At 38.9% G+C, this 27,769-nt stretch overlaps 1 protein-coding gene across 3 annotated transcripts; it reads right to left on the reverse strand.

The window, feature by feature from the left end:
* Window positions 1-37: 37 nt before the first annotated feature.
* On the reverse strand, window positions 38-27,769 carry egflam (EGF-like, fibronectin type III and laminin G domains). 3 transcript variants are annotated; one of them, XM_076890910.1, is made up of 26 exons: window positions 27,283-27,769; window positions 21,747-21,856; window positions 17,825-17,911; window positions 17,625-17,651; window positions 17,266-17,383; window positions 17,024-17,159; window positions 14,417-14,583; window positions 12,311-12,385; window positions 11,059-11,171; window positions 10,709-10,956; window positions 9,916-10,103; window positions 9,655-9,755; window positions 9,476-9,576; window positions 9,184-9,328; window positions 8,188-8,377; window positions 7,266-7,391; window positions 6,620-6,863; window positions 6,415-6,526; window positions 5,690-5,806; window positions 5,257-5,437; window positions 4,970-4,993; window positions 4,686-4,764; window positions 4,460-4,603; window positions 2,356-2,439; window positions 1,928-2,031; window positions 38-1,828 (listed from the first exon to the last, which is right to left on the reverse strand). In XM_076890910.1, the coding sequence occupies exons 1-26, from the start codon at window positions 27,386-27,388 to the stop codon at window positions 1,677-1,679; spliced, it is 3,279 nt and encodes a 1,092-aa protein (XP_076747025.1). In that variant the 5' UTR covers window positions 27,389-27,769; the 3' UTR covers window positions 38-1,676. The 3 variants fall into 3 exon arrangements, with proteins under 3 accessions (XP_076747025.1, XP_076747026.1, XP_004547361.1); XM_076890911.1 differs by lacking the exon at window positions 4,970-4,993; XM_004547304.4 differs by lacking the exon at window positions 12,311-12,385 and having other exon boundaries at window positions 27,283-27,768.

Consider the following 27,769-nt stretch of genomic DNA (forward strand, 5'->3'; position numbering starts at 1 on the left):
AGGGCACCAACAAGTCATTATCAACCATGACAAAAAGTTAGTGGCTAGAAAGTTGTTTAATCTGTTTGACTGGACTTTATTTAGAGGGTGTCACAATATACCAAAACATATACAGGCTTACTTTACGTAATTCATCATCTTGTAATAGGACAAGTCTACAAGCCCGAATAAGCATACTTTCCAAAGCGCCAACAATCAGTTTCTAGTCACATAACAAAGGATGACCTCTTGACACACCTCTTTGATGCACTTAATTGTCTGCTTTCATTTTCAGGAGTACATAATTAGGGAGACATTAAGGCTTGAGTAGTACGTTTTCTTTGTGTGCACATTCATTCGCGATGTCCGTCTTACTTCTCTCATTTTGGCTATGCACAGGTCAGGCCTAAAGACTGATTTTACATTTCCTGCCCTCACTATCTGACTAGTACGGCAGCATCAATTTAAAGTTAAAGCTTTAAATGGACATTTAGACACAGCATCCGGGATCATACACATTAATATTTTTCAACGATCTATGGTTATTTAGCTTTTAAAGTCAGCCGGTACATACTACATGTTCTGTACAGTCAAACTATTGTAATTATTCTGAGGCTGAAGTCAGCTGATGCCGCTGACATTCACAGTCACATGGTGATTTCATTAGTTTTGCTTCTTTTGAAACACTTTTCATAACGCCAGGATTAGCATCACAGACTTTCTTTGAAACAAGGGGATATCTCTCGTGGGAAAACCAGTGTTTTTTGACAACAGTGTCTTGGTTTTGTGGGAGTGACCATCACAAGAATAGATCATAAGATGCAAATGGAGTATTCCCAGAATGCCCCTTTTAAAGGATAAAGTTCAGGCATGAAGAATAAGGAGATCAATCATTTTGATAATATAATCAAGAGTTACAAGCAACAATTCAAAGGCTGATGTCCACAGCACTGTGGTTTGTGTCAGATGACAGCAACAGTATGTCACACATAATTTACTGAGGATTTGATCTGCCTCACCATATCAACGTTAGACTTTCATGTTACTAACGTCTGGGAGATCAAAATGAAAGACCAAGTGAACTAAAAGAAGAAAGTTAAAACCAACATTTTGTGTAGCTGACGTATTTACCCTCCAAAACTAGAAACGTTGTTAAAAACTGACATCCATCAGATTTTAGAAAATATCTGTCTACAGACTGATAAGACATCACGAACAAGAATACAAATGCCACAACAACAAAGACAACAGAAATCCCCTAGAACCAAAACCAAAATCCTCTAAAAGAAGTTTATCTCTGCTCGCTGTTCTAGGTCAGGTTCATGATGACTTTTGATCCCTTGGATCACTTGGTTCTTCCAGCAATCAAATAAGGATTTACAGTAGAAAAAAAGAAAAGAAATAAAGATACAAATAGAGTCATCCAATGAAAAAGTCCTTCAAAGGGTTGTTTTTTTTTAAAGATCCTCATCAAACATAACACTTTGCTTTTTTCTCCCTCTTTTCACAAAGTACTTGTGCTTTCTAAAAATCCTCTCAGGGTAATCAGATCTGAATTGGTACAAAAACAAAAACACAACCACATATTATAATTTAAGTTTTTACTGATTTGTTGCTGGTAAGTGAGCTTTAAGATGACAAATCAGATGATTCGGTTGGAAAATCTTATCTTAATCTCAATCTGCCGAAGTCATTCACTAGTTGGAACAGGTATTGATGTTCTTGCCGTCAGCAGCGTCCTCCACCAGTGCTAAGTGATAGTCCGTGGACAGTGTGAAGTGGGACACGCAGCCCACCAAGCCTCCAATGTACTGTCTGTTTGTGTGAAGCGCTATCTCCTTCATGCCACCTCAAGACAAAGAACAGAGAGAGCGCAAACATACAGATGTGAAAATGATCTCTTAATCTTTATCATTTTACGGGTTTAGAGATTTGAGGTTTCACTTACCAACATATAAGGGTCCATTGATATTAAGTTGTCTCATTTTACCAGGCGCCCTGCCTGTCTTTGCCCCGTAGTCATCTACAGTCAGCTTTCCTGACTGGCCATCCCTGAATACAGTAAATCAGTTAGTCAAACTGAGAAACTGAACTTTTAATTTGTGCATAACATTTTTGTTATATATAAAAATAAAATATTGACCTTAGATTTTATATTTAACACAGGGATTGAAAGGTGATTTGCGGTAGCAAAAGACTGTAAAGAATGACCTACAACTGCTACTTCTACCGGATCTGTTGGTTTATAAATGGTATAATAAGGCTATAATGCAATATGTTATTATAAAGACTAAGAGAGGCAATTTAAAGTAAAGAGCCACAGTGGAATGTGATCAACATACTGGATATCCACTTGACAGGATTTCATGAGCTTACCTCACAGCTTTGACTCTGTGCCACTTTCCATCGCTAAAGGTCCCGTTGATGACAATGTTGGCTACACCACTGCCCAGGTTGTAACTACAACAACATGGAAATGCATACACGTACAGCAGACTGCAGTGGAATTACATTTTTATGGTACAAGCCTGATTAATCCTGATTCTCTTAGTGATCATGGTCCTCACACAGACCTTTTTTTTGTTTTTAGCTCTACCTCTGCTGAGCACGTACAGTGGGGCAAAAAAGTATTTAGTCAGCCACCGATTGTGCAAGTTCCCCCACTTAAAATGATGACAGAGGTCAGTAATTTGCACCAGAGGTACACTTCAACTGTGAGAGACAGAATGTGAAAAAAAATCCATGAATCCACATGGTAGGATTTGTAAAGAATTTATTTGTAAATCAGGGTGGAAAATAAGTATTTGGTCAATAACAAAAATACAACTCAATACTTTGTAACATAACCTTTGTTGGCAATAACAGAGGTCAAACGTTTACTATAGGTCTTTACCAGGTTTGCACACACAGTAGCTGGTATTTTGGCCCATTCCTCCATGCAGATCTTCTCGAGAGCAGTGATGTTTTGGGGCTGTCGCCGAGCAACACGGACTTTCAACTCCCGCCACAGATTTTCTATGGGGTTGAGGTCTGGAGACTGGCTAGGCCACTCCAGGACTTTCAAATGCTTCTTACGGAGCCACTCCTTTGTTGCCCAGGCGGTGTGTTTTGGGTCATTGTCATGTTGGAAGACCCAGCCTCGTTTCATCTTCAAAGTTCTCACTGATGGAAGGAGGTTTTGGCTCAAAATCTCACGATACATGGCCCCATTCATTCTGTCCTTAACACGGATCAGTCGTCCTGTCCCCTTGGCAGAAAAACAGCCCCATAGCATGATGTTTCCACCCCCATGCTTCACAGTAGGTATGGTGTTCTTGGGATGCAACTCAGTATTCTTCTTTCTCCAAACACGACCAGTTGAGTTTATACCAAAAAGTTCTACTTTGGTTTCATCTGACCACATGACATTCTCCCAATCCTCTGCTGTATCATCCATGTGCTCTCTGGCAAACTTCAGACGGGCCTGGACATGCACTGGCTTCAGCAGCGGAACACGTCTGGCACTGCGGGATTTGATTCCCTGCCGTTGTAGTGTGTTACTGATGGTGACCTTTGTTACTTTGGTCCCAGCTCTCTGCAGGTCATTCACCAGGTCCCCCCGTGTGGTTCTGGGATCTTTGCTCACCGTTCTCATGATCATTTTGACCCCACGGGATGAGATCTTGCGTGGAGCCCCAGATCGAGGGAGATTATCAGTGGTCTTGTATGTCTTCCATTTTCTGATGATTGCTCCCACTGTTGATTTTTTCACACCAAGCTGCTTGCCTATTGTAGAGTCACTCTTCCCAGTCTGGTGCAGGTCTACAATACTTTTCCTGGTGTCCTTCGAAAGCTCTTTGGTCATGGCCATGGCGGAGTTTGGAGTCTGACTGTTTGAGGCTGTGGACAGGTGTCTTTTATACAGATGATGAGTTCAAACAGGTGCCATTCATACAGGTAACGAGTGGGGGACAGAAAAGCTTCTTACAGAAGACGTTACAGGTCTGTGAGAGCCAGAGATTTTCCTTGTTTGAGGTGACCAAATACTTATTTTCCACCCTGATTTACGAATAAATTCTTTACAAATCCTACCATGTGAATTCATGGATTTTTTTTTTCACATTCTGTCTCTCACAGTTGAAGTGTACCTCTGGTAAAAATTACTGACCTCTGTCATCATTTTAAGTGGGGGAACTTGCACAATCGGTGGCTGACTAAATACTTTTTTGCCCCACAGTAGCTCACTACCCCTTGATGGCATCGGCAGTCATACTCGATTATTACTGTCCTTCTTGTGCACAATTTTTTTTTCCATTTGTGTTTTATGACGTTTTTTGCCCAGCGCGAGAACACAGAAAGGGCAAACACATGGCATCTAGAATTTACACTTTAACTAAAAACATTTCTTTACAATCCAGTTACATTTGATTAAGAATTATAAGATATCATAACATATTTTACTGTTTTTATAGTGCCGTTCATGTTTTACAGTGATAAATACCTGAAGATGAGAGCGCCATCTTGAAGACCCATAGAGAGGAAGTCACTGTTGGGTCTCATTGGACTGTCTCCTCGCCAGAGCAACAATCCGTCTTTAGCTGTGCTCTTAAAGCGCATGAAAAGGCTGGATCTGGACCCAGATACTCTGTAGAAAGATTGTAGAATGCACTTCATGAAAAAGCTAGAAATTAAAAAAAACACACACACACAGGAATTTCCCCACCAACCTTTTAAGGATATCTCTGTTGTCATAGGTCAGGTAACTTCTTCCGATGAACTGTGGAATCTCTATGGCTTCAGTAACAGCTGGGAAGAGAACAAGAACTCCTTTCATATCATCACAAGGTGGCAGCATCAGCACGTGTCAACTTATGTCTACAGCTAAGAGAAAAGACCAAATCTGATCCTGCGGTGGAAAATGTGTGAAGGGAAAGAAATCTTACGTGTTTTCCAAACAAGGAAAGAAAATTTAAAAAATATCTACTTTTTGAGATCAGAGAAGAAGACTTACTGTTCAAACAGTAATTCCCACACTCTGTTCCATGAAAGCATTAAAGAGAAAAAGTAAACTTAAGGGACTAAGTTTCCTTGAGAAAAAACTGTCATATTGGTGGATTTAAAACAGAAAGCATTATAAAAAATAAAACTAAGCACAAAATATTTCATGTAGCATGTAAAAACATCAGCATATTTTATTCTTAGCACCGTGTGAACAGCCTGCTGATTTCTGTGACGTGCACCAAATTGCACATCAACCGAGTTCATCTGTCGATGAGAACAATTCCACATGCAACAGACCTTTCTGGCAATGCCTGCCGTCGTACCCTAGAGGGCAGTCACACTCATATTCATCCCACTTTGGCCTGCAGGATCCTCCATTGGCACATGGACTTTTCACACATGGGTGTGCAGAATTGGCTACATTAACTCCACCAGCAGTTGCAGTTGTTATAGGGATGGTGCGATCATTGAGTATTAGCTGAGGGGGTGAAAAGAAAAGAGCACAGAGAGGAAAAGGACAAAATGAAAGAGCGCGACTGTAAAAAAAAAAAAAAACAAACTAAAATCAGACACCTGCCACAGTAGCTTGGAGATTGTACGCAGTATACATCATATATAATGTAATGCTGCTGTGTCACTCTTGATGGATTGGAAATGACTGAGTAACAATCTAGCAAATATAACTGTGTTGCAGATCACTGATGTTGGCATATCTAAAAAAAGCAATCACCTTCTGAATAATGCCAGTGAAGGGTTTTATTACACCTGCTGTCCGCTTGGTTTTATCGTACTCTGGCACGCCGCCAATATAGAGAGGTGAGCTGCAGTTGATCTGAGTGAAAGCTCCCTGAAACATAAATACAGCAGAGAAACAGGTGAGTCATGTCAAACCATTCATCCGCACGTCCGCTTAAATAAATACACGTTTTAAAAATCTATAACTCTGGATGTGTTTCGCTTGGTCAAAAAGAGCCTGATATTTTTCTCAGGAGTTTAAGAACCAAACCACGGCTAAAAGGTGATTAAGTGTTGCACATTCAAGAGTTGACTTTGACAGGTGATTGTTCTAATACAAATGTCACTTAAACATGCTTTAGAAACTAATAAGGTGTGTGCGTATCATGCATTGAGGTTTCTAATGTCATTAATTCCTGTTTTATTTTGAAATTCCCCAATTCTGTGTATTTCAGTCAGTTTTACTTATTGTATCTGGTTAGTTTACCACCAGCTGTGTGCATTTTTGGCCACTTGTCACTTGCCTCTCATGTATGAAGTCTACCCTGACTATAAAGACCTCGTACTTATACTTGCTTCTAGTATCTTGTGGTTTGATTCTTTCTCCCGTTAAACTATAAAGTTGAGTTTTTTGTGAAGTATATTTTCTATAAATATATTTATTTTCTAATAATAACATAACATAGTTTTTGCAGATGGTTCTAATGGACTTTAATGTACCTCAGCAATCCCCTCCATAGGTCTTTGGCTGTCCACCTGGAGGATACCACTCTTTGCTGTACGTGATACTCTTAGCTCATGCCATGAGTCCAAACTGATCTGCTCCTCACTCCTGAAACACACAGTAACACACATTTAGTAAATCTAGTTAGATAATGTAAAACCAATGTGAAAAGAAGATTCGAAACTTGGCTCTATCCAGCACCTTATGACAGCTCCTCCAGAGCCACAGTCAAATCTGAACTCTACATATCTGTCCACCAGGTTTATAGCAAGGAAGTCCCCGCTCCCTGCGTCATCACTGTACAGCAGCACTCCATCAGGGGCTGACGGCTGAAACGTCACCTCAAACTCAGTGAAGGACAGGTAACTCTGTGAGGACTGAGGCCATGGGATGACGGCATATGAAAACACTGTTTCATTGAAGAGCGGCGAGGACAGTGAGAAACCTGAGGAAAAGGAGAAAAGACACAAGAAAATAAGTAAATGTAAAGAAGAGGAAAACAGTTGCTAACAACACAATGAGATTGTAGGAAGAGATATATCAAGGAGAGGAAAAAGTGAAAGGCTATTTTGTGTGAAAGGTGGTCTGACATGCAATCAATCCTTCTACCGCCATATGAGAAATATTTCTTATTTCAATCGATTTTCTTGGCATTTTCTTCAACTGCTGAGTAATTACCTTGAAAGGTTTATGTGACAATACGTGGAAGTCAGCAGGTAAGAAGAAACGGCAGGGATTTTATTTTTCCTTTTTTCACAGCTGTTCAAAACTCTCCTTGTAAACTGGATGCTTATGTGCGCGCTTTTGCAGGTGTGAGGGGGGGAAAAAGGGGAAATGGTTGACTCACTCTCTTCACAAAGTGCTCCTCTGAAGCCAAATGGGCACAGACAGATGTAGCCATCAGCACGATTTGCAAAGCAGACTCCGCCATTGGCACAGCTGACCAGGTCACACACATTGTCACTGCACTCACCTGGTACATTAGGACAAAGCCAGCATATGTACTCTGCATATGTTTGTACACACTTACAACATAAATACAGTTTCCATGACTGCATTGTTCCTAAAAGTGAGCAGGAGTACAACACTCACACAACACGCACAATCAAAATATATGAGTTTTTTTTTTTTTTTGTTTGCTTGCTTGTTTTGTATGAATGGGGTATATTTATAAATAAAAAAAACTTTCAGTGATTTTTAATTTCTTGCAAAATTTATTTAATATTCTTACCTCATTCATAAAATCATGTTGTGAAAAAGTCCTTTGTGTTCCATAATTTGCCAAAAACAATCTGCTTCTTGCTTCAGTGACATATTGGCTAAAACCCTGTTATTAAAAAGCTATTTTTGTCTGTCGCTGTGACAGAAAATTATCTAAAATGGCAACAATTCCTTTCTTATATCACTGGATTTGTCTTTTTTGATAATGTCAGATATTTTAATGCTCTTATTATACACCACGACATGGTCTGCTTTCATTTTTTCTTTTAAGCAAAGTGAAATAACACTAACACCGGGTGGTGTGATGAATAAACACTGTCATCCATATTCAAATTATGCCCACTAATGATTATAGTTATTTACTGTATGCATGAAAACCAAACAGCCAAACTCTAGAATTACTGTTCAGCTACTCAACCGAGCACCAAAACTTCAGGAGACCTAGTGCACTGTGGGTAATATGGATAAGAGCCAGGTGCCACTGGCAGTGGCCACATTAAAATAACATTCATCACTCAAATTCTCTCACATCCTGTGTGCTTCCTTACCTATATCAGCTCCACTCAGAGCACTGCCCAGGGGCCATGGCCTGATGTCTGTAGCCTTATTGTTGATGGTCAGACTCTGCATGCAGCCAACAAAGCCACGATTTGTCCCTGTCGCTTTGACCAGCCAGTAAGCGCTTGGAGATCCACCGACATGCAATGGGGAGCGGAAGGTGATCTTACTATACTGACCCTAAGAGGACAAGATGAAGAAATTAAAACCTCTTTATTTATATTTTAAGGATAGTCTGACCCCTTGTAAGACAATATTTGACAATATGCACCAACAGTTTTGGTGCAAGTAGTTACAGGAACCAACTGGTTATCCAGATGATGAAAGTGTAGCACCTTTAAACCTCTGGGCAATCACTTTTATTCGCACGGTGACTTTACAGGTTGCCTGGTAGGAGTTTGACTCGGACATATTGCCAACATGTTGCAATCAACATTAGTCAGTCTGTGCTAATGACTGCAACTCATCTGGGGCAAGTCTCTTTGCAATGGTGGACTCAACTGTCTCCAAACTGGTTGTATTTTGGTTATATTTCTATATAAAAGCAAACCTGCAGAGCACTTGTGTCAATTTACCATCCAATTTACCAAGAATGCAAGCAGTTAATTTGAGTTTCTGTGCATCTAGATGGAAAACACAAACAGAGTGCGTGTAATAGCCGACTTGATCCCATTCGATAGCCGACTGAGCAGACTGATCGCCGTCTCTATACACCAAAATCACTTAACAACTGACTGCAAAAGGTTGCAGACCTGGTCCCTGTCTTCAAAGCAACCATTGCAAAGACAACAAGACTGCAAGTTCACTGCACACAACTGCACTAATTTTAGTAGAGTTGCAGTCTCCAGCCACTGACTGACTGTAGCATTACACCTGACTGATGAGACATCTTGTATCAGTATGCTTTAAATCACTGTTTAACTTAAAATATGTTTTTAAAAAACAAAAAAACAATTTGACATTTTTCATTTTCTTTGTATTATAACCTGTGATCGTCCGGATATGGGTGTGTCGTTGTCCATACGGAGCCAGCCACTCATGCCATCTCTGAAGACAGTTACTGTGTGCCACTGACCGAGAACAATGCGGCTCTCACTGACTATCTGAGCTGCTCCTGTACCACAGTTAAACCTGCAGAGACAAGAATCTAGCAGGTAAGCATCATAGCTACAGACAAGGAAAAATCCCATCTCTAAATCTTATGCACCCTACAGTGCACATTTATTTCTTTTGATAAACAGTACATGATAGCTAATGTTATTCTGACATGTTCCTCACCTGTAATGAAGCTTCCCCCGAACCAAAGCCAAAGAAGTAAAGTCTCCACGGCCATGTTCATTCTCTCCACAGTACAGCAGCAACCCATCCTCAGAGTCTGCCTGCACCAAAGAGAAACCGTCTGAAATCTATTTTAATCACTGATAGAAAAAAAAAAGATATGAAACGTGATATCTTACCTTAAACTCCAAAGTAATCTGAAAGGTTTGATAAGAGTTTTTTAAGGGTTCAAAGGTCATGTGAGAGTGGCCATGGAATCTGGGAAACTTCACTGATAACGCTGAAGGAGGACAAATCATGACAAATGAGAAGTAAGAGCACCCATGGGTTGGAAGAAGAAAGGGCCACTTCTTGCAACCTTGACAAAATAGCCACTACACTATCAGAGCACAGCTGACATAAAATGTTTTAAAAAAAAGAGATTCAGAAATCTTTCTTACCCTCAGAGCACGTGTCCCCTCTTCGTCCAAGGTTGCAGTGGCAGCGCGAACCGCCGCTTTCGTAATCAGTGAGACAGAAGCTGTCGGGCGGACACACAGTATCATCACAGCTCAGGTCGTACACACGAGGTACCTCGCCTTTCCAGGGGGACGTGGTCGTAGTAGAAGTGGTGGTCGACAAAGGGATGCTTTGGAGGATAAAAAGAGAAAGAAAGATAAGGAACTTTAGTAATCTGTTGCTAGTTGGGGTTACAGTAACCTAAGAGGCAATGTTTTGTCGTGTATTTACACCTTCATCAGGTATGTCTTCTAAAGGTGGCATTTGATTGTAAATTGTTCCTTTTTTGCTTGAAGGAAAGGAACAAACAGCAAAAAGCCCAAAGTGCTCACCCAAAATCAACAGAACAGGGGCCAAGCCACCATATATAGCTGCAGATAATGACATACAGTACATCACAACCAGACATGTGTGACATTTCACTGCTCCATTCGCTATCTTTATCAAATAATTAAGTATAAGAGCACAAAAAGACATGTTCTAGGTAGCTAGTAAGGGGGGAAAGCAGAAAGCCAGGAGAGATGGAAATATAATAATCACAATCACAGACTAAGGAGAAAAACTGTGAGCATAAGAGCAGTAAAAGATTTATTTTCTGTTCACGAGGAACAATCTATAAGTGGCTAATTTTGCCTTTAAAAGGTTTTGAAATCTCATCAACAACAAGAAATTGCAAAAAAATCCTTGATGGAAAACAGATATTAAATTAAATAATCATTTTAACATCAGTCTTACCTGGTAGGGGTGAGTGGGGCAGTAGTTTTGGTCTCAAGAGTGCTACTGGGCTGTGAAGTGACTGGGAAAAGCAGATCTGTAAACTCTGAAAAGATGGATGATGTGGTGGTGGAAACTGGTGCAGCTGTAACATTTGGAGGAGTCATGGTGTTCATACGGTAAACAACATTTCGACCAGATGGGGGACCAGAGTGTGAACGCAGTTGGGACTTCCTGTTGTCCTGACTTATACCCGGAAATGGCTTCAACTAGGAGAGAAAAGAGAGAAAATCAGCGAAAGAAAAGTGAAGTGAGTGATAATCCAACAGAAAATAGGGTTGCAGTTTAGCTCTGGACTGTAAAAAACACACCTCTTCAATGAAGATATCATAATCAGAGTCATCAATGTCAAAGCCATCTTCATCTTTGACCCGAGGATCTGTGATGTAACTCCCATAATCACCGCTGCCAACATCTGATGCACCTGTTACAGACACCACAGAGGAATATGACTTGATAATTATTACAAAAGAGAGCAATGAGTACAAAAGGACAACAACAGGTTATTAGGTAAAACACAAATCATGAATTCCATGCAGTGAACGCAGGTCAGAGAATCAATGAGCTGGAAAAGCTGAAGACATGAAAGCGGGATTGCAAATATACAGTAAAGCTCAACTTCAATCTTTATTTTTTGTACAACAGATAATTTGACTCTTGGAGAAAAGCTCAATATTTTCCATCAGTAATATGAGAAAGTGAAATGAAATATATTCTAGACTCAGACACAGTTTAAAGCATTTTTCTGCTTTTATTCTGATAGTTATGGACGGTAATCCATCCATTATTAGTAAAGTATAATAAATACAATGCATCTCTTGGCCTAGTTCAGTCCAACCACAATCACTGCTTGACTTTCCATTTTGTGCTCATTGACATAGATTTTCTGACTTTCATGAGCTATAAACCATGTAATAAAAATTTCAAAAAGAAATGCTTGAAATCTTTTTCTTTATATGCAATGAAAAAGAAGCATATGAAAGTGAATATTTTTCATTTCTTTTCGCTTTTTTTATTATTTGTTATAAACACGTTCTCCATTTTGCTCTTTCATTGGCTTCTTTTTGAATACGGCAAGTTGGTGTTCATAAAATCACTGAGTCTCCATTATAAAATGTGTCAGTCATTTTGCATGAACACAGAGGGCCACCAGTGGTTTCTTTCATTATATATTTGCAGGATCCAGGGGTGCCTATTTAGCTCAGTGGGTTGAGCAACAAATAGCCTTAAAGGCAACTTCAGGTGCCTGGGTTTTATTTCACTCTCTGTCCATCTTCTCCTGTTTGCTCTACTGTCCCGTCATAAAAAAAATAAAATAAAATAAAATAATAAATATGTATATTTGCAGTCTCTTTCCCATGTATGACAGTGATGGTACAGTTAGTTGGTAGCAACAGTGAATAAGATCAAAATGACAAACAATAACGGCGGTTTCACGGCAGAAGAAGCTCTGGTCTTTGGTTATGACTGTGACAAAGGGGCAAATGTGATCATACTTCTCATATTATGATGATGATAATGGTGACAATAGTAATCCAGCTGATGCTAGCCCAGTAAGTCTACCTGTTAGTCTGTACCGAGGCTGCTGCACCACATACTGAAAAGTGTCTCCTCCGTTCAGAAGTCTGCCATAAGAAGCTCACAGTGTGCAAAGACAAAGCCAGACAGTAAATACTTGGATTCCAATAAAACCTGGGAATTGTTACAAATTTATTTCACAATAGCAATAAAATACATGTAAACTTGAGGTGGAATATAAATCAGCTTTTAAGATAATCAATATGCATTTTTATATTCGTATAGAGCTTCATGATGTCTTTTGTACACACTAGAATGGAAAAGCAAACAAAAACAATATGTGCATGTTCAACATAGCACACACACACACACACCCATCCCTCTTACTCTGAGAAAGCTTAATCTTAGCTTACATAACCACTGCTCCCCCTTCTTCTTGCCCTTCTCCCCCCTCATTCCTCTTAACTGTGTAAATGTAGAAAATGCTGGAATCTGAGGGATAAAATCATAAACCTTTGTGTATTGCTGTGGAGTGATTATGCACAATTGAAAAAAAAAATATATATATATATATATATATATATATAAAATTTATTGACTATATCGTTCACGAAACTAAACAGAAAGAAAACTTGACTTTTAAGTGTGAAACAGTGCCAAGATTTAAACTGTGATTAGCACAGCCTAATGACATTAAATCCACTGAATAGCAAGTGCTGGCACAGAGGCAGGGGGGATGCCCAAAAAAACCTCTCATCAAACTAATCTGCTGTTGTGTAACAGTCCCCCTCAAACCATACCACCCTGTTTCTAACCACTCTGACCACACAAACAAGAACTGCTGCAGAAAGAGCGGCAAAAAAAGTATGTCAGTCAGTCAAGCCCACGCCTTCTGCTCACTGGAGCAGTGGTGCATTGTGTGCATGTGTGTGTGCATCCATTAGGCATGTGCATGGGCAGAGAAGGGGTCTGGCATCCCATCCTTAATCCTGTCTGATGAGACTCGGACGTAACCCGCTTTTATCCCCTGCTGAGAAGCCACGCTTCTCTAGACCCGCAATTTCTGTCGGTCTGCCTCTGCAATTCACCCACAGCATGGTGTTCGTGTAACTTTCCTTCGCATCATTCTTAACAATGTCTTTTTAACTGAATCTGTCTCCCTGTCTGCCGCTCCTGCACTGTCTCTCTGAAGACTTAAGGCTCTTGTTTCAATCAGAGCAGTTTACAACAATCAGACAGCTAACACAGCGTTGGAAGCGGTGTCGCCCGCAGGTCACAGAAGAGAAACCTGGATAATGTGATTGTGTTTACATGGCTGTTTAATTTCAGTAGTTATAGATGTAAAAAGCTGAAGCCCGACATGGACTGCAGCTCACACTCACCCATACAAGCGTAACGCTATGCCCATTAATCTCTAGGTGAATTCATCCTCGATACGTTTGACATTATTATTGCACATTTTTGTGTGTCTAGCACATACACACCTGTATGAATGCGTGTGCGTTTTAATATCAATCAGCTCCTTCCATCCCCCCAACCCTATCTTGCCCCCAGCAGGAGGCTACATCAAAAATAATAATGTAAATGACTTTGTTGCGGCGTATCTCCATTATCCAAGGCTTTGGTCACAATACCCACTGACACACTGCCAGGTGCTGTCCTACATCCAGAGGTAAATCATTTTTACGTCACATGAGGTTTGAGGAGGTTTTGGCCTCCAAAAAAAAAGCTACAAACAAAAAAAAGCTAAATTTTTAAGAGATTTGAAAAATATTTGCGAATATAATATATTGGCCAGTTTCATTCAGATCCGTAGACTCACGCACCGTTGGTCAGGAGATAGAGTATGTTAATAATAATGTGTTTAACAGTCATCTGTAATGTTTTGGTCCTTTGTTACATGATTTACTATTGCTGCACACCGCTGAGAGAATTTCACTGACTCCACAGGAACACTGGGGTGTTTTGTAAATCATGAGGATTAGTTTGGTAATGCAATAATATGCACAGTCTGTTTTATTTAGCGTGGGTGTATTGTTTAAACTATACTGAAAGAGCGCTTGTTTCAAAATGTGGTTTTAAAAAGAGTAATGAGGGCGCTTGGCCACCACGACATAAAACTCTGGCTCAGATATCAACATTCGGCCTTACCGAGCGTGCGCACGGGATTGTTGATAGGACTGGGTGGGCTAACTCCGTGTTTGTTGACCGCCCTGACAACAAACTGGTACTCTGTTTCTGGAAGTAACCCTTTCAGAACCATGGAGTTAGTCTCAATGGGCTCACGAATGTATGTCCACTCTGTGTCCATTTCAGGCCTGAGAAAAGAAAAGACAGGCATAAAGATACAAATATAAGAAGATTAATTTGACACACATTTGATGTTTGATAGTTTCGAAGACATCAATTATCTTTTTTTTTTTACTCCTCAGTCATTTTGTCTTTTAGAAATCAATGAAAAAAATGGTGATTACACTCAAAATCTCTCCAAAGTAATTGTTTTTAGAATGACGGTATGTTTTTGTGAGGGGTCAAAACTGTGATGTAATCTTCCACTTGATTGTGTTGCCCCTAATGAAAAAAAACATCTATAAGCAGCGGCATGGAGTACAGTGTCAAGATTGAATCTGAATAACTAAAGTTGTAAAAAGAGTTTCCAAAGAATAAAAAAAGAGATTATTTAACTGATTATTTGTTTCATTGTTGTTTTTGTTCTTGTTGTACTACCACTCTGGACATCCTTACATTACAACATTTTTGATTATCGTAAAAGTCATGAAAAAACTAAAACAATGAAGTCCTGAACTTTTCCTTAATCTCCAGCTTCCTTTCTTTGCCTGACTCAGGCAGCCTGGGGCCATAACTCTCTCTTGAACAGAGGCATCTTCAACAGCAGCTTCCACTCTCTTCAGTGAGGCCTCGTTTGATGTAAGGGGGGAGAAAGATTTGCTTCTGAGATGATCCTTCTGTGTTGAAAATCTCCCCGCATGCAAACACAGACACTTATTCTTGTCTGCTTGCTCACAGTAAGTGTTTTTCAGCCCGCCCATCTCTCCTCTCTTTGCTCATTCGCGGGGTGTTGATTCTGCACCATGAAGGGCGACACTGCTGTGTTTTTTAAAGTTTGCTTCCTTTTATAGCTTTTAAACTCTTCTTTCTTTTATGACTTGCTTTTAAACATGTCTTTTAAATACCATCTGATATTTCACAGGAAAAAAAATATCTGGCAAATCATCAGACAATTCGAGACAAATTATTTCTGACCTCAACTTTTTTGGAAGAACACTTGTCTAGACATGGGAGGTTCTTTATCTGAGTGCCTCTATGTGTGCGTGCGTGTGTGTGCGTGTGCCTGAACATTACTAAACAAAGAATGAAACTCATTCTTTCACATGTCACAACTGACCCTTATGTCAAAACACAAAAGCTTACACTGAACAGACAGGAAAAGCCTCATGAAAGTCACTGTGAAAGAGAGCTGTGTGTGCCCTGTTTAGTTATTTGAATCTGAGTAGGTGCAGATCTCTACATCCGTTAATGCAAACCAACTGAATTTTGTTTGAAATATGGTTTCTTTTAAGATAGTGCATTATTAGCACTCTGCTAGCTTTCAAAACTGTTACTGATTAACAGTGTATATTATTGATCTATTTCTAGAAGTTAATAACTTCTAATAATGAAAACATAGTCCAATTATTTACTATTTTAAAAAGTGTACAGATGTTGTCCTGTGTCCAGCGTCTGCTTGTTCCTTGTTGAGAGCCTCAAAAGACTGAGGGCTGAGGAGTTGAGCAACTTCAGGAAGCAAATCAAAAAAACTGAAAGCTGGGGAAACCACTGTCCTAAAAAAACAAGTGCAAGCAACAAAATTTGATTTTACTGAGAATCACTTCAGGTTGCTTTGCAGCACTGTAGTGGCAGTGACTCTTTCAAAATCAACTCAAGGTATCTGATTAATTAAATCTGCAATCAGAAGCTGCTGTTTTTACATTTCAGCCCATAGAAGGATAAAACACACGGGGAAAGAATGAGAGGTTGTGGTAGCTATGTTTTGAACCTTTTAAGCAGTGTTTTTTAACTTTAGGGTGGACACCCTGAGGTGTTGTAAGATAACTTCATGTAACTGGTGTGAAGTAAAAGCATACAGCTGGGTAGCAGGGAAAGTGCCTGGCTAAATGTTAGATATCAGCGCAACAGGGTTTGTCATTGCTGGTGTACCTGAAAATCAAAAACACATTTCACATTTGGTTTATAGACATGAAAGTCAAGTTGATCTTCTAACACTCCTAGCAAAATGGAAAATAAGAAGATTTTGCAGAACTGTTCTTTTAGGTCTGCTATTTTCCTCCATGACGACAACACTCAGTCTTAACTTGTTAAGTGCATATGTGAGCTGATTTTTAAGTGCTTGCATAAATTGTTTTTGCACCAATTCCACTCAAAAAAGACCTTCTAGTGCTGAAGTCGACAGCTGTACAGCACCGTAAAATTACTATTCCTAAAGTTGGAACTGCTGATGTTATGGAGGATGCAGTTTGCACAGTCCGTTTGCCACTATTTTTATTTTATGTAATGTTCAGCTCTCAAAACTGTCAGAAAAAATTGGCTGGTTTTCAAAAGCGAGCAAGCCAGAACTAGCTCCAAACCAGCTCTGGTGTTGTGTTGATGTAAAAGAGGTGACTGGTGTTTGTGCTGTTGCGTGTGTCCTATGTATTAACATCAAGTCAGCAGTGATGAAACCGGTCAGTTCTGACTGACCTGATGTAAGCCACCAGGAAGTGAAGAACAGGTGCGCTTCCATCGCTCTCGCCTTGCTGCCACGATAGCGCCAGCTCTGTGTCGGATACGGCCATGACAGTGGGCTTGGAGGGGGGTGAAGGGGGCATGCACATTTCTAATGCCAGGGGAAAAAACTGTAGTCAGCGAATGGTGTAAACGAATTACTGTAAAGCTACTGGCATCGACTGTAAAATGATCTCCGTCTACTCACATATTCTTACCCTGTGAAGCAGTGCCGATGTCTCTGGGCATGCTGGGTCTTCCCTCCCCTGCCCAGCCATATGCTCCAACACTGACTCTGTAGTTAGTGTTCACCTTCAGGTTACTGATGTCCACATCCTAGAAGGTGAATGTAGGAAACCGTTAAGAAGCAAGGCGAGGATGATTAGAAAGAGAGAGGGATGAAATAGAAGAAAAGAAAGCAGGGATGACATTATTAATTAGGGATTTTCTCAGCATCAGAGCGGAAATAATATCAGGTTCACAAATAAATGTCAGTCGTGACAATAAAGCAGGAGAAGCGTATAATTTTATAGAGAAAATGCATAATGTGGAAAGCAGTGGCTAGCACGGTACTTACAAAGCTTGCTTGTCCATCAAATTGTCCCTTTGAAAAAGAAAAAAACTGATGTTTGCATAAAATCACGGTGTTATGACTTTAATAACAAGTTCAAACTGCAACATCCATTCAGGTTTCCTCTAAGCAAATTCCACATTGTCTACAAGTGACTGCTAAAAATGCAACGCCTATTACAGGTGAATGTATCTTTGGATACTAACAGTAGTCAGCATGTCCAAGCTGAGCGGCACCTCCATTATAGACGCGGTCCCTACTGTACGGCCATTCTTCATCTCTGTGTAGAAAACCTGGATGATACAAACATTCATAAAATGCAATGAGTTTTTGGTTTCTTTGGTTTTTGCCTTTCCGTTTTAAAGACATAGCAACAACAATGTCAAAAGAGGGATCGCTAGAAAAAATTTATGAGGAAACTGAGAAGACTGTTTGTAAACTTAAAACAATTGGCCACCCCGCATGTTTATGGGGTAGCTCTGTAGTTGACTAATCCTCTTAGTGAAGACATATGGTCAAAAGCAGAGCACACGCAGTCATACTGATCCACAAATTGCTAATGGGCGACTCAAAACAAAAACAAGGGAAAAAGGAAGGAAGCAAGGGTTTGGGTTGTCTTAGAGTATACCACATTCAAAGAGAGGAAAAACTAAAATTATGACTTGTGTTACAAAAGAATCTCTATCTGTTTATTTGTTGATGACTTTCTATCAGGAGCTGAGCAACCAAAAAGCAGCACAGGTACATCTCAGTCCCCTGAAGGTCTACATCAGATGTTACCATGTTATCATGTTGCCTAGAAACCATCTACAAATGGGCTAAAACGAAAGATTTTATATGAGTTATCTATCTATCTATCTATCTATCTATCTATCTATCTATCTATCTATCTATCTATCTATCTATATATATATATATATATATATATATATATATATATACATATATACACCTTATAACAGCATTGTTTCATTGTAATTTTATGACATTTTACATACTCAAAATGTAAAATATTACCTTTTTTTTTATCTAAATCAGATATTACAATGTCGTATTCCCCAACAAGCACAGACCAATGGGCTGAGAATGACCTACTCTTAGTATTGATGCACCTGCAGTGCCTTATAAAAGTAGCGTATTGTTTTAATTTCACAACCTTAAAATCTCATTTAAATCAACACAAACTGGATATTGTGATATATAATGATATCACTTCCTTCCTAAAATTACTTAACAATGATATAAAACAACATGTATATAATATGTATATATAATATAACAGGACATGGATACAGGCATGTACTGGTCGCTCAATAATAAATAAAATTTGTAGTCAGTCGATTTTATGTTAAAACTTCCCTGCAACTTTTTTTTGTTCATTACTGAACGGAAACTGAAAGAAGCCAGGCCGACTTTAGTGTTTAAAGTGCAGCTTGTATAGAGTGGAGCAGACAATAAATAAAGATTTGTGACCACATCTTCCACAGCTACACTGTCCCTGTAAAAAGTCATATCGTGGAAAGGGTTCCACCCCAAAACCAGAACTTTCAAATATCAATCTAGTGCTCAAGGTTCTCTTAGTGGGCAGTGAGATGACAGCACTTTAGAAGCAGAAAAAAGAAAGTGGGGGACACTCATGCCAGTGGTGTGCAGAAGGAAATGGAAAAAATTTTCAAAGGAAAAAGAGAGACAATTTGATTTGTGACATATCAGAGAATTTGTTCTTTATGTTTGCCAGTTTGAAAAACCTTTCTAAGCATTTTGAAAGGGCTCTTGAAAGAGTTATGTAAGTCCACTTCTCTTGGTTTTAAACAATTTTTTTTCTGGGACACTTGGACTCAAAAAATAAAAAATGGTTCAAACTAGAAAGAAGTCCTCTACAATGAAACATCCATATTCCAATCAAACATAACAGGATTTCAATTTTTATAAATAAGGTAGCTAACATCTGGCTTAAGACTTTGCTATGAAAGATATGTAAAATGTTTCATTTCACCAACATTAAATATCTAGCTACTCTAAACTTGTGATGCAACTTTGTTGTATGACTCATTTCATAAAAACATTCACCACCTTCTACTCTTAAAAATCAAAAGTTCAGCAGAACATGAGAATCATTTGCTATTGGATGCTAATGGAGCAGAGCAAACAGAGCAAAATGAAGCAGCTGAGAGTTTAATAAAACACTAAGACTATGCTGAAAGATAAAATGTGCAGATGTAGTCTATCTGATTAAAAAAGTAACAAAGTCTTTCAGCTGCTTCTCCTGCCCCATTCAGACATGTACGCCTTTCCTTTAATCTGACAGCTTCCCCCTTTATGTATGAACTTTTCCATATGTATGTCATTTTTCCAATAAAATTGTGACTCCTATCTAACACGGTTGAACCTAGTGACATTAACGGACAGGAACGCGCAAGATTGCATTTGAGTTGTTGTTATTTGGCCCAATTTATAAATAATAAAGTTTACAAATAACATGTATGTCCTAGAAATAAGACAATTTCATGTTGATTAGCTACTGATTGGATGTGATGTTAGAAAACAACAAAGTGATACAAGGGTGTGAAAGCTCCATTCACATGGTCTATAGGCTGGTTGGTGACCATTTAGATACCACTGGTAGCAAGTGACTGTTGAAGGGTGATGACTGTCGCTATCTACTTGATGTCTAAAGCTGCAGCCATGCAAGCCAGGAGAATCACTTGTTTCTACGGTGCTAAATGTGTATTCTGCAACTGATTGGCAAGTAGTTGCTGCAGGTTGTTGTCGGTTGTTAGTGTGAAATCAGTTGCAAAGAAGTGTATGGTGCTGCACCAAAACTTCCATGCTATTGCTTTACAAACACTTGCAAACTACTCTTTAAGTCGTAGTTAAACTGTGAAAAGTGCAGCGCAAACGAGAAACGCTCTTCTTCTACACTCCCTATTTTTTATTTGTTGTTGTTTTATTTAACCTTTAATTAACCAGGAAAAATAAACTTTTGAGATTAATAGCATGTCCTGGCCAAGAAGGACAGTAGTCAAACATAAGTTGGATAAATTATTAGCACATATCCATATATATATACATCCAAATCTACACACTGGTTAAGTACAGGCAAAAAATAGAAATAAAATACAGAAACAACCAAATTTTATAAACTTCAGATTCAATAAAAAAATGTATAACTTGGAAAAAGTAATTTTCTAATGCCAGAAATAAAGGTAATAATATTAAAGCAAAAGATTTATACCCTGAAATAACTGCCACCAAGTCATTTGAAATTGCTCTAAATCCATAATGTGAGACCAGTTTCTTAAGTTTTATTTGATTCGGCGGCTCATTTCTGGAGGAACGAACTTGAATACAATCTGAATGGTTTTTGCTGTTGTTTTTTTAATTCAGTGTGACTCTATGGGAAAGACAAGGAGAATCTTTCCCATTTCCTATTTGCATCGCATTTTCTTCAAGTCTTCCTGCATCTCTAAAAATAAAGGGGAAATCACCATCATCTATGCAAACTACTGGCAACTGCAGCAGCAATCCGTTAGGGAGCAAACTAGTCACAAGGGGGTTCTTTACAACTGATTTCAACCAGTGACACCTCCACGTCTCAGCTGCTCAGAGAACACACATCTTTTGCCTGGGATCAGGCAGGTTACTCAGGCCTTGGTTTTTCAGTAGTTTGCCATCTTTTGGTGTAAGAATTACTAACTCTATGCAATAATATATGTTAGTATATCAATTTAGGTAAACTTCCATATTAGTACTTCAGGTTGATAACTGGTTCCAAATCTGTCCTCTCTATTGGTTTGGCACTACCACCAGTTCCTTTCATCATTGCTGATATTTTTCTGGCAGTTGTGCATTACAAAACAATTATGTGTAACCGGTGGAAGTTTAACTTTTGCCCCCTCTCCCCGCAGAGTAAAAGTACAATGCAAATGCTAAAATTGCGTAAACTGTATATTTGTAATGTGGGACTTGATAGAAGAATCCGACCTATAAGCAGGAAGAATGCTGATACAAATATTTAAAAAATAAAATAAAATAAAAAACCCTTACCAACATACCTAGTGACATAATGTAATATAAAAACTGAAATATTGCTTCAGTTGTTAAATTACATTATGTGTCTCTAATTACCTTATATCCAGTGATGGTGCTAACATGTCTCCGGGGCATCTTCCATCGTACACTGAAGGCAGTGCAGTTGATTGTCTCCAGCTGGATGTCTAATGGAGGACTCAGGCGATCTGGTTAAACAGAGACGACACACTTAGTGACAGATATAATCAGTAAGGGAAAGAGGAGATATACAAGGGAGGAAAGTACAAGTTTGGTTGTATTAGAAAGCTGTGACCACCTAGTTTTGGACTTAAATAATGTTATACCAGATACATTATGGAATTATTTTGGATTTCATTACAAAGAATCTTGATGTCCTGCTATCAGCACGGTTCAGTAAGTGATGAAATGTAATTTACAACATAAACCTAAAGCTGCTGAAATAAAAATTTTCATATTAAGCATAATTCCAAAATTCACTTTTCTGTTAAATGTATAAACAAACAAATCGATGAAGAAATATCATCATCAGTGTGTTATTGTACAGTACCCTCCCTGTAGGTGTGATTTGATGGGCTTAGCAGCCAATCAGGCAGATATTTTCATCAGGAATTGTTATAGACCAAAACTCAATAAACTTAAATGTAACTATTTCAGTTACAGTTACACTGTGGCCAGAAGCAACACTTCAGATGAACATGAATGCTGCTTCGTGTCTGCTAAATCATTAGCTGTTTAGCTAACATGCTCACCACAAAATATCAGTGTTGTGTTCTGAGGCTGTTTCCCAGTCTTCAAGTCTACAAAAATGTTGTAATGCGGATTTCAAATGTGATATTTTAAATCTTTACTTAGTACTTTCTACATGTTGACAATGCACACCATATTTTTAAGAATCATAATTACAATGCTTGTTATAATTTTTGATCAATAAATCATTAAGGTAAGCTTGAAGACCTTGGTAAAAAGCCAGGATTTCATGGATTGTTATAATAAAATAATAACAATAAAGTGGTACAGAAATGTTTTTTCTGTGTTACTATTCAAGCACTTGTTTGTTGTTTTTGTTTTTTGGAAAAAAAAAAAATACAGAGGATTTCTTGCAAAGTGTGCACCATTGCCTAACCTCTGGATTGGTGCTTTGCTGCCAGTTTTGAACAAAATAAAGTCTCTTGCAACATATTTCCCAACATTTAGTCTGGAAAGAAATTACACTCTTTTCCACTTGAGTGCATTTGAGTGGTGAAAAAATGGACCACTTCTAGCTTATAATATCAACTGACTCTGACTTCACATGTAATTTTTTCATGGTTCTAGATACTACAAAGGCATGTAATTGCCTTCCCAGTGTTCAGCTATGGCCTTAAAACACAGTACTTAGAAAAGTTCTTAAAAGAGCAAGAAAGAGCAGCTACGCAGCTGTCGATCATTAGGACTTCTACTGGCTTCTAATGTCCTGTGACGTGACGTGGAGAAGCATGAGAAGATAGCAATGTTTACAGATTCATATTCGGACACTTTTTTGTCAAAATATTTGTATATAGTGAATATTTGCCATAAAAATGCTAAATATTGCTGTACAGCACCTCAATATTTTATGATGTATTTTAGTGTGCTTGCAGATAGATTTCCCTCATTAAAAAATATGAAATGCGAGCGTTTGGTTCAAAATCTCAAATATTAAAAATATTAGCCACAATTTTTCTGTCTGACTGACAGTTTGTGCTGGCTTTTACAGCTATAAACTGGTACTGAAATCAAAGAAACATAAATATAGCAAAGCAGAGTGCTGTAAATTGAAATCCCATGTAGAAACTCTTTTCCACTGTTCCTGTATTTTCTTTCCCGTGACTACCCTTTTCTCCCTCTCAGGATGACCTTACCCCTACCCACTTCGACCCTCTTCTTCCGTCATCTCTTTTCCTTTCTCGCACCCTTGTCTCTGCTCTTTCACCTGAGTGGATAATGAAACATGTCAGGTGAATTCCCTGATCATTTATCTCTCCCCAGGGGTGTGTTCCAAGCAAACACATGGGTGCGCTGAACTCACAGATTTCAGATAGAGATAGAGAGAGGGGTCTCTGTGAATCATTAACTGTATGTCTGAAAACTTACAACAAACTACATGATGGATCGATGTGACTTTTAATACCTTTGAATGAACTGCTATGAAACTGTTATTGCACTTAATTGTGTGTCGAGAAAAGCTTGATATAGCCACCTGACACTCATGGTGTTTATAGCAGTTACTATTTGTCTTCCATGCAACACTAGCCTGATTTTTTTCCCTTTCAAACACATAGAGGTTTGGACTTTTTAAAAAAAAAAATGAAACACTATTACGGTTAATATTTAAAACCTTGCTGTGAAGCAACCTGCAGAGCCTTTCTGTAAGATGCCATTCAGAAGTGCTCTGCAGCATGTGTAAGTCTTCATCTCTGGGCACATTCACGGCTACTCAAGGTGCCTGATTCAGCGCAGAGAAGCTGTGTTAAAAACACTCAGCACCGACTCACACAAACCTTGACAGTTGATTTAGCCAAAATAACCACTCTGCAGTTCAAGTGGCCGAATCGTTACTGTGCCACTTGTGAAAGAGGATTTATGGGTGTCTGGCGCGTGGTCCTCTCTGAAACTAATGTTAACAAAACAAATATTGATCAATCATATCTATATCGGAGATCACATTCGAGTATGGCCAAACGTTAAAGACCTCAATGTCTACAAACTGCACACTCTCACTGTCTCTTGATAAAGTAACAGACTTGCTTCTTATTAACATATTTTTAATGAATATGCATAATAGTAAAATTTCCATTTGAAAAGCCAAACTGTTGCTTTCAACCTGAAGACATGGTGAAGTTCAAAACGAGCATCAGAATGGGGAAGAAATGTGTTTTAAGTAATTTTCTGCAAAACTGTTGATATACGGGGATTCTTTCCTGCAGAACCGTCTTTAGTGTTTACAGAAAATGATACAAAAAAAGAGAAAACATTATGTGTGCAGCAGTTCCCTGGGTAGAAATCCCTTGTTGATACCAGAAGTCGAAGAAGAATGGCCTGACTGCTTTGAGCTGATAGGAAGGCAACACTAACTTAAATAACCACTCGATTCAATCAAGACTGAATGGACAACATGAGCAATGAACAAGCCTGAAGTAGATGGTCTACAGAAGCAGAAGACCACACCAGGTCCCACTCGGCTTTGATTCTCACGACCTTACCAAAATGGGTCAATATAAGATTTGGAAAACTGGTTGCTTGGTGTTATGAGTTTCAATTTCTGCTTTTACATTTGGATGGCAGGGCCAGAATTTGGTGTAAACCATGGGTAGGCAACTCCAGGCCTCAAGTGTCGGTGTCCAGCAGGTTTTAGATGTTACCCTTGGTCTACACACCTGAATCAAATGATTAGTTCATTACCGTCCTCTGGAGAACTTCAACATATGTTGAGGAGGTAATTTAGCCATTTAAATCAGCTGTGTTGGATCAAGGACACATCTAAAACCTGCAGGACACTGGCACTTGAGGCCTGGAGTTGCCTACCCCTGGTGTAAACAACATGGAAACATGGATACAGCCTGCCTGGTTGGCTGGTAGCAGTGGTGAACTAGCCATCTGGTGGCAGCATCCCTTCATGACCACAGACATAATGGGATGTATTTTCTTATGGCTGCTTCCAGTGGGTTAGCACGCCAAGTCACAAAGCTCAGATCATCTCAAACTGGTTTCTCAATCATGACAGTTACTTCAGTGTGCTCAAATTACCTCCGTAGTCACCAGACCTCAGCCCAGTAGAGCACCTTTGGGATGTGGTGGATCAGGAGATTTGCATCATGGATGCAGTCGACAAATCTGCAGTAACTGCTATAACATGCCAATATGGACCAAAATCTCTGAGGAATGTTTCCAATACCATGATGCATCTATCCAGTGAAGAATTAAACCAATTCTGAAGGCAATAAGCTCCAATCAGGTACTAGCAAAGTGTAAATTGGCTGGTAAGTGTATGATATCAAAGTTTCCATCTGTCGCATACAGTTAAACCAGCATATCCAGCATAAGTTAACACTGTTTATTTTAAGTCCAAACTGTACCATGCATCACAGCAACATGTGACTTTCCTCAGTTTCAAATGTGTGAATATAAAGTCTTTTTTTCATGTGCTACAAGATCTAGTGCACTTTCAAAAAGCTGCTTTCATAATATTTACTCTCACTCAGTCAGCAATTATCAAATCTTATATTCAGATATTTTCTTTCTGAATAAGCCACCTATTCCCTCTGATTATCATCCAATTATGAAGAAATGCAGCTCTTTTCAGGTATGAGCCATTCAGAGATCATTTTTAGTAAGACACAGGCTTTTATGGTTCTCTTCAACAAATCTAAGGGATAATTACACAAATCTTTTTCCAATTACTAAAAAAATCAAATCAAATCTAATGCATGTGTAAGGTGATGGAAGATGTTGGAAAAAAAATGGGGAAAATGAAAAAACAAACATTTTCACTTGTTCTGTTACTAATGTGTATTTTAAGAGGGGGCAAAAACTGTCAAAATCCTGAAAAAGAAAGACCACCTGGATGTCATTCATTGTGGACCCTTGCTTTATTTTTAAGCTTGAATTTAAGTGTTTTCATTAAAGACAGATGTGACTCATGTGGACACCGAGTCCTGTTGACCCCTCCCTGAGAATGAGGTCTGAAAGACCTCAGAACAAAAACAAGTACAATTGTCACTAGCAGTGATGAAGACAGAAGTAAAATCATTCTGGTTTTGGCAGTCTAAACTGTGGTGAGTTTATTGTGCTGACAGACAGATGTGAAAGTCAGCCTGCAGTGGCCTGTGGGCCCGTAAGAGTGAGGGCGGGAGAAATACAAGAGTCAGACAGAGTGACAGTGAGAGAAAAAGGAAGTGATGGAAAGAAAAAGAAAAGGAAAGAAAGGGGACCAAAGCAAGGAAAGGAAAAAGAAGGACAAAGAGTGAGGGAGTGGAGGCTGTGCGCATATCATGAAATCAACATCCAGGGATTTCTGTCCAAAGGACACATTGGCAAGTTTAATGATGGCTGCTCCAGTAAAGCTGAAGATTTCATTTTCTTTCATTCTATCCAGCTGACATATTCTGTAAAACTTGTAGCCAGCTTTTATCATCATAAAGTATGCCTTGAGAGGAGAAATTTCCATTTTATCTGGTTTTACAGTCCACACCATAAATATTTACTTATTTCTTGCTCTTCAGGCACTGTTCTTAAGCATGTGTAATTTGAAATTAAATAGCAGATAATAAATTCAAGTAACATTTATCTTTTGTAATGAAACTAGGTTTTTTATGAGTATGGAAAAATATGAAAGGGATAGGTCTCTTAGGGACATTAAAGTAATACTAAGATATTATGTGTGATGGAAAAAACTTTGCATAAAATTGTGTAAGGTTAAAGCAGACTTAACGTTACTGGTGTAGTGCAGCAAACATGATGAGCACATACAAATACTGTGATTACATCCACAAGGCTTCACTATAAAGACCAACTTAAAATAAAATCAATAATGATTAGGCTATTGTTATAACCGTAACACCTTGTCGGAGCTGGTTTTAGCTGCAGAACTTACCAGACCTTCGAGCATTTGATCTTCTTGCACAAAAGCAAACGTTGGCTATGCAAATTGCAAAGAAAAGTAGATACAAAAGACTTCTTTGTTTGCACTTAGATTCCATGTCTTGTTTTGGTCGAGATTTTCAAAACCAGTGACCAATGTTCATTTTATCACACATTCAAACGCACATGTAAATGCAGCTAATCCCGTCGCTGATAAAAGTTTTCTTAAAAACAAACGTTTTTCATCCAAATTTTGGGGACGAACGCCATCCAAAGACGTGCAGGGTATGTCCGAGAGGAGAGGGCATCTACGGTTTGACACTGATAAGATTACAATCTGCAAAAGATCAGTGGGAGGGACACATTAGCGGACGGACGGGCAGCCACGGTGCTCTGACAGGCGCTCTGACAGACGATGGAGAGGGCTGTTCCGACAATTCACGCGTAATGCGCACAACTGAACGGTGGCCACGGTGATTCTTTTTTACTGGTGGAGATCC

This window comes from Maylandia zebra, linkage group LG12 (assembly GCF_041146795.1).
Source record: "Maylandia zebra isolate NMK-2024a linkage group LG12, Mzebra_GT3a, whole genome shotgun sequence".
Classification (NCBI taxonomy): Eukaryota; Metazoa; Chordata; class Actinopteri; order Cichliformes; family Cichlidae; genus Maylandia; species Maylandia zebra.